The sequence below is a fragment of the Belonocnema kinseyi genome, chromosome 6 (assembly GCF_010883055.1).
Source record: "Belonocnema kinseyi isolate 2016_QV_RU_SX_M_011 chromosome 6, B_treatae_v1, whole genome shotgun sequence".
Taxonomy (NCBI): Eukaryota; Metazoa; Arthropoda; class Insecta; order Hymenoptera; family Cynipidae; genus Belonocnema; species Belonocnema kinseyi.
The window spans coordinates 8,479,134-8,499,775 of NC_046662.1; the positions used below are offsets into that span (position 1 = coordinate 8,479,134).

A 20,642-nucleotide genomic window follows, 5' to 3' on the forward strand; every position below is an offset into this window, starting at 1 on the left:
TGAAACCTAATCCTCTTTACGGACTCACCCGAACTTGATTTCATATTATATAGATTAGTCGATATATTTGGTCAACAACTACATGGAAAAAGAATTAATATTAAATCAAGAAAATATCGTTACTAATACCTACAATGCAATATTTTCCTGTTCCAAGAAAACATTGTTCGTCTCAAGAAAATGAAGATGAAGAAACTAGCCTGAAAAAACTAGATTTTCTTCATCCAAGAAACGGGTTCTTTAATTGAAGAGAAATATTTTGCTGAGTGATTTAGATTGTTGTTGACGAAAATTTTAATACATGTTTGTTTTATCATTGGCACGACGAATGAAAGAAAGTAAAGGACGAGTTGTAGCCGGGACAAGGAACGTCCAAGATTTCGACGCGGGTCGCGGGGTCCCATGAGTATATATGGGCCCTATACGCGTTCAGAATACCACATTTGTCGTTCACCCTCCCCGCGAGGTAGGGGTCCCAGAGGTAGGATAGTATCAGTGCCACTAACGTATCTTCCTTCACTTGCTTCACGGTAAAAGCAAAAGGTAAATCATTTCTTTTATTGTGTACTAACTGTCTTTTAAGTCCTTATTTTGCAATCTTTTATAAACCAGACTTCAATTAATCATTATTACACCTTACTCTCACTTGATTAAACATTCCTTTTAAAGTGATACGGAAAAAGGTATCTATCAATACCAGTAGATTACTTCAATCATTGAAAAAACATCACTAAAACAAAAAAGTGTATTTTTATTTTAGAGACAGTTTAACACTTTACGACATGGTTAGTTTTTAATTATGTGTGCTTCAACCATTTATCATATGATAAACGCCAAGCAAATAAAAACCGTCAAATCATCCAAAGCTTAATCGAATACATTCAGCTAAAAAAAAAGTTAAAACAAATAAACTATCAAAACAAATCATCAGTTAAATATTTAATCACCTGATGTGTGAAAGTGATTACATATTTTACGATCATTAATCAACTTCAGGTGATAAATTCTTTATCCAATTACTTGCTTTGATTACTTATTTATTGTATCCATTTTACCTGAAATAATTCAATAAACCTTTGGCTTATTTCACAGTTTTTGTTTGTTTGTTTGGTATTTTTTAAACGCTTAAGTGGTTGAAACGTACAGCATGAGCAATTATTTAAAATTTGTGAAAATTTTAATTCCTTAATTGACAAACCATTGGTGTCAAATTTCGGACCATTGTGGTAAATAATTTTTTTTTAAATATCTTAATAATGCAGCAATTTAGAATGTTCACGCGAAGAAAAGGTTTTTATGAAACATTAATTCCGCACATCTTCAGAATGTCAATTTACCACATTCCTCGTCAATGATTATTTGGTTCCATGATGCCTTCACATCGAATAGATTTTCATAATTTAAGCAACAAATTCTGTAAAACAGTCAACTATTTTTCAGTGTATAACGTTCATCGCGACTAATTAACTTTCTGAATAAGAAGTGTCCCTTTAAAAAAATCCTGCTCACATAATTCAGAAAACGTATTTAGATACCAGCTATAATTTGGTAAAATGTTTTAGCCTTTCAAGTCAACATTTTTACAATCTAGCTTAATTTTTATCATGCAAACTATCTTAAATTCAGCACACGATTACAATAAAACCGCTAAAAATTCGCACTTTATGTAGGTATAATGTGTCATGATGTAGCAAGTCTTCTTGTTGATGTTCCAAGTTGATGTACGTCTTTTATAAAATGATGATTTTTCGTTTCTGATTTAAAAAATATTTGTCAATGCCAACATTATTAGCAGATTATAACATCATACATGTGAAATAGAAATCAAGATATAAATTTTTTGAAATGCTTCTAAAAAAAATTACAATTACTGATTTTATTTTACATGTAAAGCATATAAATAAAGACTTCACACGCTTTTCCGTTTTCGCCTCTTTGTCTCTTTTTATAAGAATTCATATTTTATCCCTGTTTTCAAGAAACTTCTTCCTTTTCTGTTTTTTTTTCGATTTATTGAAAGTTAATTGTTTTAAATTGAAAAGTTGTCTACTATATTTTTTTAAAATTCATATTTTTGGATGAAAATTGAACTGTTTTGTTGAACTTTTTTTAAATAATTTTTTTTAATCTAAAAATTGTAATATTCCAATTTTTGTTGAATTTTTTTTGGAAATTCTACTTTTTTGGTGGAAAACTTATATTTTTAGTTGAAAATTTCACTATGTAGTTAAAAATGACCTTTTTGGTGAACATTCAAATTTCCTGGTTGAAATATTAACTATTTTGTTGAAAATTCATTTGTTTTGCCGAAAATTAAATTTTTTGACTAAAAATATAGCTATTCCATTTTCCGCGGAAAATTAAACTTTTTTTTATTAGAAATTCAGCTCTTTGGTTTAAAGTTGAATATCTTGTCAAAAATGAATTTTTGTTGCGGATTCATCCCTTAGGTTAAAAATTGAATAATCTTTTTGGACTGAAAGTTCATGCATTTTGCAGAATAATGATCTTTTTGGAAGAAAATTAATTTTCTTGGCTGAAAATTCATTTTTTTGGATGAATTTTCTATGACTTGGTTAATATTGAATACTTTATTTAAATTTTATTATTTTGTTGTTAAAAATGCATTTTTCTTGAGGATTCATCTCTTATGTTAATAATTGAACTATTTAATTGAAATTTCGTTTTTTTCGGATAAAAATCAATTTTATTAACTAAAAATTTAACTTCCATTTCTGGTTGAAAATTAATCTTTTTTTGAAGTTCATGTATTTTGTTGAAAATTGATATTTTTCTGAAGAAAATTAATCTTGTTGGTTAAAATTGAAATACTTTGTTGACAGTTTTTTGTCATTGTTTGATTAAAAAATGTTTTTGATTAAAAACTGACCTATTTTGTTTAAAATATAATTTTTTAACTGAAAATTTAAACTATTCTATTTCTGGTTGAACATTTATTTTTTTCAACTGAAACTTTAACTACTTTGTTGAAATTTGAACTATTTTGTTAAAAATTTATTTACTTCATTCAAAATCCATTTCTTTGATTGAAAATCATCTATTTTGTTTTAAATTATTTTTTTAACCAATTTTTTCAACTGCAAATTTAACTATTCCATTTTATGTTTGAAAATCCAGTTATGTTTTGTTGAGTATTCATCTTTATTGGTTAAAAAGTTAATTATTTTGTTCAAACTCCAACAATTTTTTAAATCGTTGTTTAGTTTGCATGAAAATTAAAATATTTTGTCAGAAAATTCAACTAATTGTTTGAACATTAAACGTTCTGTTGAATTTAGTTGAGAATTTAATTATTTTGTTAAAAATGTGACTGTCTTACAGAAAATTCGTCATTTTAGATTGAAAATTTTACTATTTAGTTAAAATGCATCAGTTTTTGGTTAAAGTGTAATCTTTATTGTTTAATAATTCGATCATTTGGTTGAAAATTCACCGGTGTAGGTTGAAAATTTAATTCTTTCGTTAAAAATTCATCTATTTTGTTGAAGATTCGCCCTTTCTTAAGAGTTTAAGCATTTGGTTACAAATTCATCCTTTTAGTCGATTCTTCAACTATGTGGTTACAAATTCAACTTTTTTGGTTAAAATTGTATTATTTTTTTGAAAATTCAAATTGTTTGTTAAAAAAATCATCTTTTTGTTCGAAAATCCAACTGATATGTTGAAAATTTGTCTTCTTGGGTTAAAAATTATTTTTTTTTAAAGAAAACTTCTTGGTTGTAAGTTTAACTGTCTTCTAAAAAAATCGTCTTTTTGCCTTTTAGATGCGAATGTTGAATTTCATTATATTTTGGTTTAAAATTCAAATATTTTGTAGACAAATCATCTTCCTTGGATGAAAGTGCATCTTTTCGGATTAAAAAGTCAATTATATTCTAAAACATTGGATTTTTAGTTGGAAAACTCAACTCTTATGCTGAACATTCATCTGTTTTCGAAGAAAATTAATCTTCTTTGGTTGAAAATTATGCTTCTTGTTTGAAAATTCATATTTTTGGTTTCAAATTCAATTATTTGGTTAAAAGTGGAATACTTCGTTGGAAGTTTTTTTTTAACATTCATTTATTTGATTAAAAATTTTTCTATTTTGTTGAAAACTCGTTTTCTTAACTGAAAATTCAATTATTCCACTTCCGGTTGCACATTTATCTTTATTGGCTAAAAATTAAATTATTTGGTTGAAAATTCATACATATTGTTGAAATTTCGTCTTTTTTGTAAAAATTTAATTTTCTTGATTGAAAATTCAACTACTTGGTTGAGATTTGAAGTGTTATTAACTAACGGAATATTTCTCTAGCCATGGGGTGGGTCACTTTGACCCTAACAGCTCTAGCTACTTGGTCCTTAGTGACTTCGTATCACCTCCCGCATCTAGGACTACATCCAGTGCAGCCAAGACAACCACTCTCAAACATCTTGAATTTTCAACGTGATTCAGTGGAAAGTCTTCCACAACAAGTAAAATCCGAGATAAAAGAACAAACTGGGCAAAAATTAGACTCTGAATATGGATCTAAATCATTGCCACTCAGGGATGCTGTGGAGGCTATTCCGGATATGACTGAATTCCAAGGTGCAAAATGGGGAGCCTTCAATATTGGACGAAAAAGGTATGTTTTAATTTATAATAAATAATTAACTGTACTTATCTACGACTTCATTTAATCTGCTACAAAATTTGTTATTATGAAGTTCTAGATTATTTACGTTTTTAATATTAGGATATAAAATTCCAGGGAGATTAGTAGATTTCTGAAAATCAGAATGAAGAAATTTACACTGAAGAATTTGAATTGTAATCCAAATCTGTATTTTTTAATCAAGCTGCAAATCTAAACAATAAAGTTTATTTTTAGTGACGGAAGAATGCCGTTAAGAGATGCAGTAGAACATCGAGTAGAGCCCAATTTTGAATCTAGTTTCGATCATGAATCGATTTGGCTTGAACAACTATCAACACCTGCAGTTCGTAAAATGGAGAGCGAATATAAAGTTGTCTGTCACTTCGAATCAGGAGCAGCCTACAGAATGGATCCATTTTCTTTATTGCCTCAAGCTATACCTACACGAAAATGTACTCATTTAGTATACAACTCAGCAGTCATAGGTCAGTATTAATTTTAGCGGAATAACAAACTTTTGAAACTCACAAACTAATAAGATTTAACTCTATATTATATATTTCTCCTGAACATTTCAGATCCTCACGAATTAACTGTGACAGTACGAGATCCTGATTATGACGAGATCAAAGGTACGGCTAAATTCATATTCATATCAAACAGAATATTCTTAAAATATTAATATTTCAAGCTTTTCTATTTGCAAAGCATAATGAAATAAATATGTTTTTTCAGGAGGATATAAAACAGCTATCGGTCTTCGAAAAAGAGATCCCGGTTTACGAGTTCTAATCTCCATTACCTCGTTCGATAACGGAAGAATCTACAGAGAATTATTTGCTGGCTTCGATCGTGCTCAAAAGTTTGTAGACTCAGTTCTGAATTTCCTGAAGAAACACGATTTTGATGGAGTTGAAATCGACTGGGAAAACAGATCAAATGCAGAACTAAGAATGCTTTTACGAAAACTCTATACACCTTTGTCGAACGAAGGCTATATTCTGGTACTTTCTACGAGACCAGAAGATGCAGTTGATCCTGAAATCGCCTCACTGACGGACTTTATGTTATTTAAAGCCTGGAGAAGTACAGAAAATACAGAAATTGCTCATCATCCCGCTCCTCTCAGCGTGGTAGCTAATTTTGTCAACCAGTGGATTATTAGAGGCGTTGAACCTCGTAAAATCATTCTGGGCATCCCACTTTTTGGGAAATCATTTACTTTGAAATTTAGTAATTCTACAGTTGCTGGTTCTCCTGCAGTCGGCCCAGGACTTGGAGGAACTTATACGAACCATCGTGGAACACTTGCTTATTATGAGGTAAATAGTAACTAAGAAAGTTTAATTATTATATAAGCAATTCCTGGATTTTAATAGCATCATTTTCAGATATGTGAGAATATGGGAAATATGTGGATGTCGGTAAGGGATGAAGAAGGGCCATATGTGAAACGAGGAGATCAGTGGGTCGGATATGATGATCCTATCTCAGCAAAAATTAAATCAGCCTATGTCAGATATGTTGGATTGGGTGGAGTTTCATTATCTTCTTTGGATCTCGATGATTTCCAGGTATGTATTAATTACGTTAATCTATTTAAAAATTTCAATGCATAAACCATGAGGAAAATGTTAAATTTCAGGGAATTTGTGGCAGCCCTTGGCCAATACTAAATTCTGTTGTCAAAGGTCTAAGCAGGTATGATATTTCCACGGAAAAATGTTCGAAAGCAGGATTGGCAAGCGATCCTGACAACTGCTCAGGATACATATCCTGTATGAAAGGTATTTTTAAATCGGATTTCTACTTAAAACTTGAATAATACTTTTTAAAGAAGAGAATAACAGCAGCTTTTTTTAGGGTACAAGTACCATGGTACCTGCGGATTTGGTAGATTTTACGATTCCGACAATGGAAAATGCGTTCAAGCGAGGCCTGAAATATGTGATCCAGGGCACACTAATCGAGCTTCATCTGCCGCAAAGTTGGAGGAACTACGTGAGAAGCAGCAATTAGAACGACTTGAATTAAAGCAAGATGGCACAAAAGTTGTCTGTTACGTTACTTCATGGGCGCTTTACAGAAAAGGAGAAGGAAAATTCGTGCCTGAGCATTTAGATACGCGCTTATGTACGCACATCATATACGCCTATGCTGGCCTCAACCCTGACACGCTGTTGATTCATTCGTTTGATCCTTGGGCGGATATAGAAAACAGTTAGTACGCTTTGATACTCATTCGATTCGCCTTGGTATTTTATAGGAATTGTATCAGAACAAGGCCAATATTTTTCTCAAATTCAATTTGATGTTTTTAATTTTAGATCTATATCAGCGAGTAACTTCAGTAAAAGGTCCGTCAGTGCTATTAGCGCTAGGTGGTTGGACTGATAGTTCCGGAGATAAGTACTCTCGTTTAGTGAGCAGTGCATCTTCTCGAAGAAAATTCGTAGCTTCAGCAGTAAATTTCTTGAAAAAGCATAATTTCAATGGACTCTCTCTCGAATGGAATTATCCTGTATGTTGGCAAAGCAATTGTAAGAAAGGACCTAGTTCTGATAGACCAAATTTTACGAAGCTCCTAAAAGAGTTACGTAAAGAGTTTGATGAGCAAGAACCCCCATTGAGTTTAGTTGTTGCACTATCTGGATACAAGGAAGTTATCGACACAGCTTACGAAGTTGATGAAATTTCGAACATAGTTGAATTCATGTCCATCATGTCCTACGATTACCACGGAGCTTGGGAATCTAAAACTGGTCATTTAGCACCACTTTACTCAAAAGCTGATGATACTAATTATTATTACAATGTGGTGCGTAAATTATAATTATTAATATTGTTTAATCTCTAGAGACTAGCAAACAATGTAATATGTTTCCTTTATAACAGAATTTCACAATGGAATACTTTACGAGTCTTGGAGCATCAAGAAAAAAATTATTAGTGGGTGTACCCATGTACGGTCAATCATACAGGCTTTCCCTTTCATCTCATTTTAATTTGGGAGATTCTGCTGCTGGACCAGGCACACCTGGAGAATATACGAGGCAACCAGGAATGTTGGCTTATTATGAGATTTGTGAAAGAATCAAAAAACGAAACTGGAAAACTGGATTAGGTAAGATTGCTGGAATGAATTTTCTTTATTCTTCTCTATGCTGATAATAAACTTGACGAGCATTTTTCTAGGTCCTAATGCATACTTTAAAGATCAGTGGGTAGGCTTCGAGGATCCTAACAGCATCAGGGAGAAAGGTAAATACATTTTGGAAAGTGGTTTTGGAGGAGCGACAGCATGGACTGTAGATTTGGATGACTTTACAAACCGATGCTGCAAGGAACCGTTTCCACTACTGCGCAACTTGAATCGGGCGTTAGGTATGTATTATTGTAATGTTACCGTGAAGCTGAATCCCTTTCAGGGTAAGCATAACTCGTACGGTTCTAGTCTCGTATACTACCAGGAATTAAGAAATCTATCTTTCTGACAGCAGTAAATAAACTTCCAATACACACGAAATCATCAACTTGTTTCATCCTATCTTCGCCTAAGGCAATGTTGCAGACTGTTTTCTCATCCCTTCTTTCAAACACAATAATTTTTTTTATTCACGTTGGCTGTAACAACCTTATCATCTGCAAACACTAACTCACACACCTTCACTATCCCGAAATCAAAATCTTTTTTGTCTAAGAGAGCCGTTCTTAGACAGCCTTGCCGAAGAAAAATTATTTGTCTACTCTCAGACTTTTTTGTGATTTGCATCAAACTAAATATCTATTCTGTACATGATCTTCCTGGTATAAATCCACATTAGACTTCCCAGATTTTTCCTTCTGTTATTTCCATGACACCAAAGAAGTATTTTGGTAAATGTTTTTCTTGCTGAACTCAATAACCTGATAGCGATTAAAGTGGAATAATGTCTTTTCCAAATAATTCTGCACTACCCCATTCTTAGCGCTCATATTCATCAACTTGTTTAGCCACTTAAAAAAATCTTCATCATTCTTCTCAAGCATGTCAGTGGTAGCAATATCCACATCAGCAGTCTTATCATTCTTCAAATTCTTAATTACAAACTTAATGCCAGAAAAAAATTGGGTTTCGAAACGTTGCAGGGTAATAGTCCACTGATTATTCTATGAATGTTTTATGACAATGATAGATAAATTTTGTTTAATTTTGTTTAGGTCGACTTTTAACACCGGAGCCGACTGACGAAGATTGTCAAAAGCCAGATGAACCTGTCACCCCTCAAGCTCCAACTTTAACAACTCACTCTGATGCGCTGGATGGAAGACCACAACCAACTAAGCCTATGGGTTCAAGTACAACTACCAAAGCGACTACTTGGCCCACATGGACTGAGAAACCATCTTCCACCACAAGTTGGCCCACGTGGACTGAGAAGCCATCTTCAACCACAAAGCAAACTTCGATTTCCACCACTACACGCCGTTCAACAACTTCGAGGTAGTTCAAATAAGACTATGATGCTTCGCAATGAGATACACTAGCAATAAACCAACAATTGTTGGATTAATGTTTCATTGTCCAAAATACTAAAATTACTCTAATTATCTTTAACCAATATATAAGAAAAGCACTACTTTCAGTTCAACCATAGTCCCAGAAGAAGAGACAATATCAAGCACGACAAAACCAGGCATGATGTGTAATTCTGGTGAATATATACCAGATCCTAAAGATTGTAGGTTCTACTATAGATGCATCTCGGGAGAGTTGAGACGCGAGCAATGCGCGCCAGGATTACATTGGGATTTTCATCGAGGTCTTTGCGATTGGCCTTATTCAGCAAAATGTCAAGCTGGATTAGGTAATATGGACATTCTTTATGCGTGTTTTTTTCAGGATATTATTTTTTCTTGTATAAAGAAATTATACTGTACATCAAATCTATTTCAAATTAGGAACAATCCCACCATTTTTTCCTTTGCTAGTATTCTAACGGGAGTCAAATTTGATGCAAAAAGTTTTGTTAAAATCTACTTTTTGTATTTCAAAACAAATCGTCGCTATTTTGTTGATTTTTATTTTATATTTTCTAACCGCCTTTAAGAAGACGGTAAAACAGATCAGAAACCAAAACAAAAATGAGAATATCCGAAATAGATAAAAAGCTTCCAGATTTTTTAGGAAAAACTTGTGTGTATTTATTTTTAAGTTTATGTCCTAATAGTTGAAACACCCAGGCGAAAATATAAAAGGAGAAAAAGCGATACGCTAAATAATTGTAGAGTATCATAAATTCCACAAGTCAACTTGAGATCATTATCTGCTTCTATATGGTCACTAATTGCTTACTAGAGAAAACCTGTTTTTATTTTTCGTATGTTTCCTTTAATCCTTGATATGTCAAGTATTATTTTTTCACTTTTATTCGTCTTCAGTATCTTCACATAAACACTATAATATACTAACTTCCTTTGTGCCAGAAGTAACTGCACGATTCCCTACAGAGCGTGTTAGGAAAAAATGATTCTTTTCCGTGGAGATTTTCTACTATACCTATGCACCTGTTTATTTTTACTGCATCAGAATACTTTGGCTAAAACTTGCAAAAAAAAAGGTACCTTCTGATCATGCATTTATAACACAAATGGACTTAAATAAATAATTTGTTTTAGCAACATCTACTTCCAAGCCGGTCAAGACAACAGAAACTACCATTGCCGAAACTGATGACACTACAACGAAAATACCCACGACCTCTCGCACCACAACAATAAAATCTGTTACGAAGCCGGTACGCATCAAACCTACGAAAAAGCCCCAAAAAGAGTGCGAACATGGACAGTATTATTCCTATCCAAGCTCGTGTAACCAATTTTTAATATGCGTGAATGGAGATTTTGTAACACAACAGTGCGGACCGGGTCTTAATTGGAACGATGATAAAAATATGTGTGATTGGGCATTCAAAAATCCGTGCACTGACGAGGCAAATAAAAAGGCGCCACTTAAAGTGAAGGATATGGACGAAAAGGTAGTTCTAAATTTTGTCAATATTTTGCTGATAGTGCACAGAAAAAACTGGGGTCTCAATATTCATATAGTTTGAAATTAACTAATTTTGGTTCAATTTTGTACAGAACTGCGCACCAGGAAGCTACTCGGGGGTACCAGGTGATTGCCAAAGTTACCGAGCTTGCCTGTGGGGACGACACGAAGTATTCCAATGCGCACCTGGTCTTCATTTCAATACTGAAACTCATATTTGTGATTGGCCAGCCCGTGCCAAGTGCACTGATGAAAATTCCGTACCAGATGAGATTCCAGTGACAGCAGCTAAGCCTACAACTACTTCTCCCTTCAAACCAACCATGACGACTGAAAATCCTTGGACTTGGACAGAACCACCGAAGCCAACTCCAACACCAGCAGTTGATCCTGAGAAGAAATCCCCTTTGTCCGGACATTTCAAAGTAATTGAATACCAAGAGAAATATTATTTATTTATTTTGAAAGAGTATTTAATTACTAACTTTTCAATTGCTCTTAGGTAGTATGCTATTTCACTAATTGGGCTTGGTACCGAAGAGGCATTGGTCGATACCTTCCAGAGCACATAGATCATACTCTTTGTACTCATATTGTGTATGGTTTTGCTGTCCTCGATTATTCGGACTTGACTATCAAAGCTCACGATTCGTGGGCGGACTTTGATAACCGTAAGTTTTCAGATAATATTTTTATTTTCTCTTTTTTTTTTTAAAGAGTACCGTTTCTAACAAACATGGGGTATGATAAAGAAGATATCAAAGGTAGTACTCGATTTTCTGTTTTCTTTAAATTAAATTTGTAATTAGATTTGAAAAATCTTTTAATGAACTCAAGACTACCTGAGTTCAAAAACACCGCAGCATCGCACTCAAAAAATACATTAGAACAATTTAAAGAAGTTGAAGTGAAAAATAGATCAACTGAAAGTTCTCAATTGAGCTGCCGGATCAAATAAAGGCACATCAATTTTTTCGGCTCGAGCGGGATGAGCTCTCGTAGTTTTCTAAATTTATTTAGAAACAAATATTGAAAACAGATACTTTAAAAAAGTAATCTTGAAAACAGGGCACTCTAAAAAACAAATTTTAAAATCAGAGAATTTTAGAGATAAAATCTTAGAAATAAGGGACTTTAGAAAACGATTTTTAAAATGAGGGAAATTTAGAGATAAAATATTGAAAATAGTGCACTATAAAAAATAAATCTTGAAAATAAGGGACTTCAGGGACCAAACAATGAAAAAAATAATAGAACTTTAGGAAACAAATTGTGACCGCAGATAACTTTAAGAAACAAATATTGAATGTAGTGAACTTTCTTAATCAAATATTGAAAATATGAGATTTTAGGGACAAAATCTTCGAAATAGAGGACTTTAGGGACCAAATCTTAAAAATAGTGAACTTTAAGTTTCAAATCTTGAAAATAAGAGACTTTAGAAACCAGATATTAAAAACAGAGGCCTTTAGGAATCAAATCTTAAAAACAGGAAACTAGAGAAAATAAATATTGAAAAATTGGGACTTTGGAGACTAAATCTTTAACAAATAAATAAGGGAAATCAACGGAAAAAATCTTTGAGACAGCGGACTTCAGGTAGTAAATCTTGAATACAGGGAATTTTAGAAAACAAATATTGAAAATAGGGGACATCAGGAGACAAATATAGAAAATAGGGGAATTTTAGGCCAAATTTTTTAATAGGGAACCTTGGAGGCCCACTATTAAAAATAGGGAACTGTAGAGACCAAATTAAAAAAAAAATAATAATAAGGGAACTTTAGAAAACAAATCACAAAAAAAGGGGACTTTAGGGACCAAAAATGGAAAATAGAGCATTACAGAGAACAAATTTTAAAAACAAATAAAGGAACTATAGGAAACAAATCTGGAATACAGGAGACTTTAGGGACCAAATATTGAAAATAGGGGACTTCAGGAAACACATATTGAAAATAGGAGACGTTAGGAAACGAATTTTGAAAATAGGAGACTTTAGGAAACAAATCTAGAAAATAGGGGACTTTAGAAAGCAAATCTGGAAAAAATTAACTTTAGGAAACATATCTTGAAAATAAGCCACTTTTAAGGACTACATCTTAAAAACAGGGGACCTTAAAGACCAAATATTTAAAATAGGGAACCTTAGAGATAAAATACTGAAAATAGGGGATTCTAGAGGCCAAATATTGAAAAAATAGGACTTTAGGTACCAAGTTATAAAAATAGGGAACTATAGGGAACGAATCTGACAAATAGGAGATTTTAGGGAACAGATATTAAAAATAGAGGACTTTAAAGACCAAATATTTAAAATAGGGAACCTTAGAGATCAAATGAATATAGGGGATTTTAGAGGTCAAATATTGAAAAAAGAGGACTTTAGATACCAAGTTATGAAAATAGGAAACTTTTGGAAACGAATCTTACAAATAGGGGATTTTAGGGAACAGATATTAAAAATAGAGGACTTTAAAGACCGAATATTTAAAATAGGGAACCTTAGAGATCAAATACTGAAAATAGGGGATTTTAGAGGCCAAATATTGAAAAAATAGGACTTTGGATACCAAGTTATAAAAATAGGGAACTATAGGGAACGAATCTGACAAAATGGGGATTTTAGGGAACAGATATTAAAAATAGGAGAATCTAAGGACCAAATATTTAAAATAGGAAACCTTAGAGATCAAATACTGAAAATAGGGAATAGAGGCTAAATATTGAAAAAAGAGGACTTTAGATACCAAGTTATAAAAATAGGAAACTTTAGGAAACGAATCTTCCAAATAGGGGATTTTAGGGAACAGATATAAAAAATAGAGGACTTTAAAGACCAAATATTTAAAATAGGGAAGCTTAGAGATCAAATACTGAAAATAGGGGATTTTAGAGGACAAATATTGAAAAAATAGGACTTTGGATACCAAGTTATAAAAATAGGGAACTATAGGGAACGAATCTGACAAATTGGGGATTTTAGGGAACAGATATTAAAAATAGGAGAATCTAAGGACCAAATATTTAAAATAGGGAACCTTAGAGATCAAATACTGAAAATAGGGAATAGAGGCAAAATATTGAAAAAAGAGGACTTTAGATACCAAGTTATAAAAATAGGGAACTATAGGGAACGAATCTTACAAATTTGGGATTTTAGGGAACAGATATTAAAAATAGGAGAATCTAAAGACCAAATATTTAAAATAGGGAACCATAGAGATCAAATGCTGAAAATAGGGGGTAGAGGCCAAATATTGAAAAAATAGGACTTTAGGTACCAAGTTATAAAAATAGGGAACTATAGGGAACGAATCTGACAAATAGGGGATTTTAGGGAACAGATATTAAAAATAGAGGACTTTAAAGACCAAATATTTGAAATAGGAAACCTTAAAGATCAAATACTGAACATAGGGGATTTTAGAGGCCAAATATTGAAAAAAGAGGACTTTAGATACCAAGTTATAAAAATAGGAAACTTTAGGAAACGAATCTTCAAATAGGGGATTTTAGGTACCTGATATTAAAAATAGAGGACTTTAAAGACCAAATATTTAAAATAGGGAACCTTAGAGATCAAATACTGAAATTAGGGGATTTTAGAGGCCAAATATTTGAAGAAGAGGACTTTGATACCAAGTTATAAAAATAGGGAAGGAACCTGACAAATAGGGGATTTTAGGGACCAGATATTAAAAATAGGGGACTTTAAAGACCAAACGTCAAAAATACGGGACTTCAAAGACCAAACAATTAAAAAAACAAGGGAACTTATCGAAAAAGTCTTGGAAACAGGAGACTTTAGGAGACAAATTTTTGAAATAGCTAGCATAATTCTCATTCGGATTTCTTTTAGAATTCTACGAAAGAGTAGTGGCATTCAAAAAGCGAGGTCTCAAAGTGACTTTGGCGCTTGGTGGATGGAACGATTCAGCTGGAGATAAATACAGTAGATTAGTGAACAATCCAGCAGCACGAAAGAAGTTTGTGGAGCAGGCCTTGAGATTTATAGAAAAATTCGGGTTTGATGGTTTGGACTTGGATTGGGAGTATCCTGGATGTTGGCAGGTAAGTGGCCGCACTTAAATTACGTAACAGATTATAGGCCCAGTTAGAGATCAATGCACATCGCGATTAGTCCGGAACCAGAAGTCGTCATAAAGGGCGCAAACGTTTAATTTGTTCAATGCATCCATGGAAATATATACGATTATAGAGGGGACAGGAAAGTTAACTCGGAATTAGACGACAATACACCGATAAATCGTGTTTGCTGGTGTTTAGAAATAAGAAAAATATCCAGAACAAAACTTGTTTTACCAAAAAATACGAATTTTCAATAAAATACCTGACTTTTCATCTAAAATAGATAACTTTCAAATCAAAAATCGAACAGTTAGATTTTTGGTTAAAAGAATTAATATTGTCAACCAAGAAAAAATTAGTAAACACATCAGATTTAGATAAGTATTCAAGAAAAAATCTGAACTTTAAATTAAAATGGTGAATCTTCAATAAAAATTACATTTAACTAAAAAGATGAGTTTTCAACCAAGAACAATATTTTTGTTACCAAAAAATAAGATTTTTAAATAAAATACATGAATTTTGAAATAAAAAAGTTGCACTTTCAACCAATAATGTAATATTTATATTTTTATTTAGGAAAATTAATTTTCTACTAAAATGATAAATCTTCAAACACAAAGATTAATTTTCTATTTCGAAATTCGTATTTCCAACTAAAAATAAGGTAAATTTTATATTTTAAACCAAAGGTGAAATAGTATATTTCTTCAGTCTACAAAAAAATGAATATGTAACAAATTAGTTGAAATTCTAACCAAAAAAATTAACTTTTTACCAAAGAAGTACAAATCTCTGACAAAATGTATGAATTTTGAAACAGAAAGATCAATTTTCTACCAAAAAAGAAAATATTTTCAATGAAAATTATAAATCTTTACCCCAAGAACTGAATTTTTAACCAAATAGTTGAATTTCTAACCATAAAGACGAATTTCGAATGAAGAAGATTTTTTCTATCTAAAAGACAAATTTTCAACAAAATAAATAAATTTTCAGTCACAGAAAGAAATTTTTAACGAAAATGATAATCTTTCGCCGAACAAAATGAATTTTGAACATTCATTTTCTACAAAAAAATTAACTTTTGACAAAATATATTCATTTTCAATGATATGGTTAACTTTCTATCAAAAAAGATAACTTTTAAACCAAAAACCGAATAGACTAATAAGTTTAATTTTCTACAAAAAAGACGAATTTTCAAGCAAAAAGATTAAGTTTCAACCATAAACATTAATTTTCTACAAAATACGTGAATTTTTAACTTAATGGTTGAATTTTCAACTAAAAAATATTCATTTTCAACCAAAAATGGAACATGTTAATTTTTAGTTATGGAAATTATTTTTAAACAGCAAACAAAGAATTTACAAAAAATAGTTCAGTTTTTAACACACAAAAAAAAATCATTTTATCCAAAAAATTCCCACTAATTTTTCACTAAATACGTATATGAATTTTCAACAAAATAGTACAATTTTCAAAATTTCAATTTTAAATCAAAGATAAAATAGTTAAACATTCAGTTAAAAAAAAAGTTTTCAAACAAAACAAGACGAATTTTCAACAAAATAAATCTATTCTCAAAAGAAAAAAGAAATGCATTTTTAATATAAATAACGTACCTTCCACCCAAGAAAAAATTAATCTTAAACGAAAAAAAAACAGGATTTTCGACTAAACAGTTAAATTTTCAACAAAACACATAAAATTCAATCAAATTCTTTCAATCACAAAAGTACATTTTAAAAAATGTAGTTTCAATTTTACCACAAAGTTGCATTTTTATAAATAAAAATGAAATTTCTACTAAAACAGATGCATTTTTCAATCAAAAACATAAATTTTCAAAGAAGTAGTTGAATTTTCTGTTAAAAAAGATTTCAGTTGACTTTTCAAAATATGAATTTTTAAACAAAAAACAAGTATCTACGAAAAAAATTGCAAGGAAATTAATGTTTTACGAAAAAGAATTACTTTTTTACAAAATTGTTGAATTATCTACCAAATACATGCATTTTTAACAAACTGAAAAAGACATTTCTCTTGAAACATATGAATTTTTATTTTAAAAACAAAAATTAAAAAATATAGTTGAATTTTCATCCACAAAAGATTCCAGATGTCTTTTCAAATTCAAAATATGAATTTTTTAACAAAAAATAAGTTTCTACGAGAAAAATTGAATTTTCAATCCAGAAAAACACATTTTTTTCAAACAAAAAGGATTAATTTGTAACAAAATAGTTTAATTCTCTACCAAATAGTTGCATTCTTATCCCAAAAAGACGAAAATTCTCTTAAAACAAATGAACATTTATTTTTAAAAAACCAAATTTTCAAACAAAACAAAAAAACAGGTGAATTTTCAAGATCAAAATATGAATTTTTTAATAAAAAATAAGTTTCTACGAAAAAAATGAATTTTCAATCCAAAAAGCGAATTTTTTCACACCAAAAGAGATGAATTTTTGACAAAATAGTTGAATTGTCTACCAAATAGATGCATTTTTTATTTTGTTCAAGAAAGTTGAAATGTGTACTAAAACAGGTGAATTTTTTATTTAAAAAAGGTACATTTTTTAAATTTTAACTTTCATACAGAAAAAATTTCAGTTCATTTTAACACCCCACAATATAAATGTAAAAAAAGTGAATTTTCTACGAAATAGTTAAATTGACAACAAAACATCAGAACTTTCAACCAAAAAGTTCGATTTCAAAAAAATGGTAGAATTTTCAACGAAATCGTTATAAATTTATGCAAGAAAAATGAAAATTCTACTAAAACATGTAAATTTTTAAATCAAAAAAACCAATTTTCAATAAAAGAGTTGAATTTTCATCTGGACAGATTTTAATTAAATTTTCCACACAAAAATAGGAATCCAAATAAAAGGTAAATTTTCTAGAAAATGGTTTAATTTTGAACAACACGGTTGCATTTTTTCTTAGAAAGATGCAATATTTATATTGAAAAAAATGAACTTTCAAATCAAACAGACAAATTTTCTGAAAAGTGTTTATCCAAAAAATATTTCAGTTTATTTATCAGCAATAAAACATGAATTTTAAACAAAAGGTTAATGTTTTACGAAAAGAGCTGAAATTTTAACCCAAGAAGACAATTTTTTAAAAAACAAAATAGTTGAATTTCAAACCAAATAGTTACATTTTTATCCAAGAAAAAATGAAAATTCTACTAAAACAGGTGGATTTTTAAATCCAAAAGAAAAATTTTTATTTGCATCTTAACAGATTTCAATTAACTTTTCATACCAGAAATAGGAATAGGAATTTTATAATAAAAGTAAATTTTCTAGAATTTATTTTAATTTTCAATAAAACAGATGTATTTTTTTCAAGTAATATGCATATGTAAACTGAAAAAAATGAACTTTTTAATCAAAAAGACAAATTTTCAGAAAAGCGTTTATCCAAAAAATATTTCAGTTTATTTATTAGCAATAAAATATGAATTTTAAGCAAAAGTTTATTGTTTTACGAAAATAGCTGATTTTTTAACCCAAAAAGACAATTAAAAACAACAGTTGAATTTGCAACCAAAAAGGATGTCTTTTAAAAGAAATTGTTCAATGTTCAACGAAATAATAAATTACGTTACGTAATTTAAAAAAGGTCCCTATGAAGTTATTACACCCAAGAATAGAGTATCTAGTAATAAGAATTAATTTAAGGGGGTAGTGTAGGTTAACGTTAAAAAAATTTATTTTTCGTAAATTTATTTTGTTTGAACTTTTATTTATATGAGCACACGTGTTATGGCATTCGATGGACACATATTTGAACTACTCTCAATAATGATTTTCATGTAAAAATATAAACAATTTATCGAGATACATTTATTCTCCGGAGAGTCAAAGAAAAAAAGGCGAAAAACGGGGCCCGTAATGCCACAGCACTGGATTATCTTAAATCAAAAAGTTGAAAATCATTTTTTAATAAACAGTTCTAGAAAAATTTTGAACGTTCCTAAGGTTAAAAATAATCATTTTTTACAAAATGGCGGACTTTGAAAGTCAAAAATTGATTTTTTCGTTTAAAAAAACCGCTCGTTCTCCGTCTAATAAATAATAATAATAATAATAATAATAGTAATAATAATAATTGAGAGCCTCGGTGGCTGGAGAGCCTCGGTGGCTCAGTTGGTTAGACACTCGGACTTCACCTCAGAAGTCCGGGGTTCGATCCCTGAGCCGGTACCTCTAGAAATTTTTCAATGTACCTTTACCGAGGTTCTGGTGGTTCGGAACCCACCTTAAGCTGTAGGTCCCCCCATCGTGTACTTGACTGTAACCCAGTTCGTCAATGATGGGGTAAAAACCAGGCTTTGTTCAATATGTCGGGACACAATGCTCTCATCAGATCACTTGATTGCATTATAAAAATGCGTCCGTGACTGATGATATATACCGGGCCAGCCCCGTGCAAAAATGATCAAATAAAAAAAAAATCCAACTCTAACCAAAAATGCCTTCGACATGTTGGGCAGTATAAGCCTGTGACAACATTTCAACACTGAAATGTTTTTTTATAAAGAGAATCAGTGGCTCAGTTGGTTAGACACTCGGACTTCACCTCAGAGGTCCGGGGTTCGATCCCTGAGCCGGTACCTCTAGAAATTTTTCAATGTACCTTTACCGAGGTTCTGGTGGTTCGGAACCCACCTTAAGCTGTAGGTCCCCCCATCGGGTACTTGACTGCAACCCAGTCCGTCAATGATGGGGTAAAAACCAGGATTTGTCCAATATGTCTGGGCAGACTGCTCTCATCAGATCACTTGATTGCATTATAAAAATGCGTCCGTGACTGATGATATATACCGGGCCAGCCCCGTGCAAAATGATCAAATAAAAAAAAAATCCAACTCTAACCAAAAATGCCTTCGACATGTTGGGCAGTATAATCCTGTGACAACATTTCAACACTGAAATGTTTTTTTATAATAATAATAATAATAATAATAATAATAATAATAATAATCGATCGTTCAATCCTCGTGGAATGATATCTAGAATAATCGGTTCAAATTTGGTAACGATCGGATAAACCATTTTTGAGAAATCGCGGGCCCCGTTTTAAAAACGTGGTTTCGAGAAGAACGTGTGTAAAGTTTTAAAACTAGAAAACGAGTGAAAAGAATTACTTTTGAAATGTTAAACTTTTAGAAAATGTAAAATAAAAAAATTCCATTTTTTTGCCTCCAAGGTACTTTTCCGCCTTAAACAATATACAAGATGAAAATCATTCATGCCTATTTTAGGTGGATTGTAAAAAGGGCCCAGACTCGGATAAACAGGGGTTTGCATCTTTGCTGGAAGAATTAAGTAGGGAAATGAAACCCAAAGGACTTTTGCTGACCGCTGCGGTGTCTCCGAGTAAAACTGTGATAGACAAGGGCTACGACGTTCCAGTGCTAGCCAAGTACTTGGATTGGATCGCAGTAATGGCTTATGACTATCATGGACAATGGGACAAGAAAACTGGTCACGTCGCGCCTTTATACTATCACGATGATGATGAATTTTACTACTTTAACGCCAACTATTCCATCAATTACTGGATTTCAAAAGGAGCTCCTCCAAGAAGCATAGTAATGGGTAAGCTAGCGTGAAATTACTACAAGAAAATTGCAAGTCTCACAGTCCCTATGGAATAAAATATAGGCACCAAAGGGTATTTTTCGTCGCGCTCAAAGAGTACTTTTTTCGCGCTCAAAGGATAAAACATTCATGATAAATTCAGAAGACTTCAAAACAATTCAAGTTCAATTCAATAGAATTAAAATGAATTGGAATACATTTTTAAAATCATAAAAATTCCATTTATTTCCGTAAAACGGGAATAAG

General features: G+C 31.4%; 2 protein-coding genes across 2 annotated transcripts in view; one reads left to right on the top strand and one right to left on the bottom strand.

The window, feature by feature from the left end:
- LOC117174193 (pigment-dispersing hormone peptides) overlaps positions 1–20,642 on the bottom strand; it is a 97,289-nt gene that overhangs the window by 37,427 nt on the left and 39,220 nt on the right. The window lies entirely within an intron of this gene.
- Positions 465–20,642, top strand: part of LOC117174190 (probable chitinase 10) — a 25,701-nt gene continuing 5,523 nt past the window's right edge. Inside the window, exons 1-18 of the mRNA XM_033363044.1 lie at positions 465–543; positions 4,322–4,634; positions 4,881–5,131; positions 5,225–5,278; positions 5,382–5,968; positions 6,038–6,220; positions 6,292–6,433; positions 6,510–6,866; positions 6,974–7,464; positions 7,542–7,770; positions 7,842–8,030; positions 8,847–9,129; positions 9,273–9,493; positions 10,305–10,663; positions 10,770–11,102; positions 11,180–11,348; positions 14,540–14,751; positions 20,057–20,393. Coding sequence (XP_033218935.1) covers positions 4,324–4,634; positions 4,881–5,131; positions 5,225–5,278; positions 5,382–5,968; positions 6,038–6,220; positions 6,292–6,433; positions 6,510–6,866; positions 6,974–7,464; positions 7,542–7,770; positions 7,842–8,030; positions 8,847–9,129; positions 9,273–9,493; positions 10,305–10,663; positions 10,770–11,102; positions 11,180–11,348; positions 14,540–14,751; positions 20,057–20,393 — 4,708 coding nt within the window. The 5' untranslated portion in view covers positions 465–543; positions 4,322–4,323. The remainder of the gene's footprint in view (positions 544–4,321; positions 4,635–4,880; positions 5,132–5,224; positions 5,279–5,381; positions 5,969–6,037; positions 6,221–6,291; positions 6,434–6,509; positions 6,867–6,973; positions 7,465–7,541; positions 7,771–7,841; positions 8,031–8,846; positions 9,130–9,272; positions 9,494–10,304; positions 10,664–10,769; positions 11,103–11,179; positions 11,349–14,539; positions 14,752–20,056; positions 20,394–20,642) is intronic.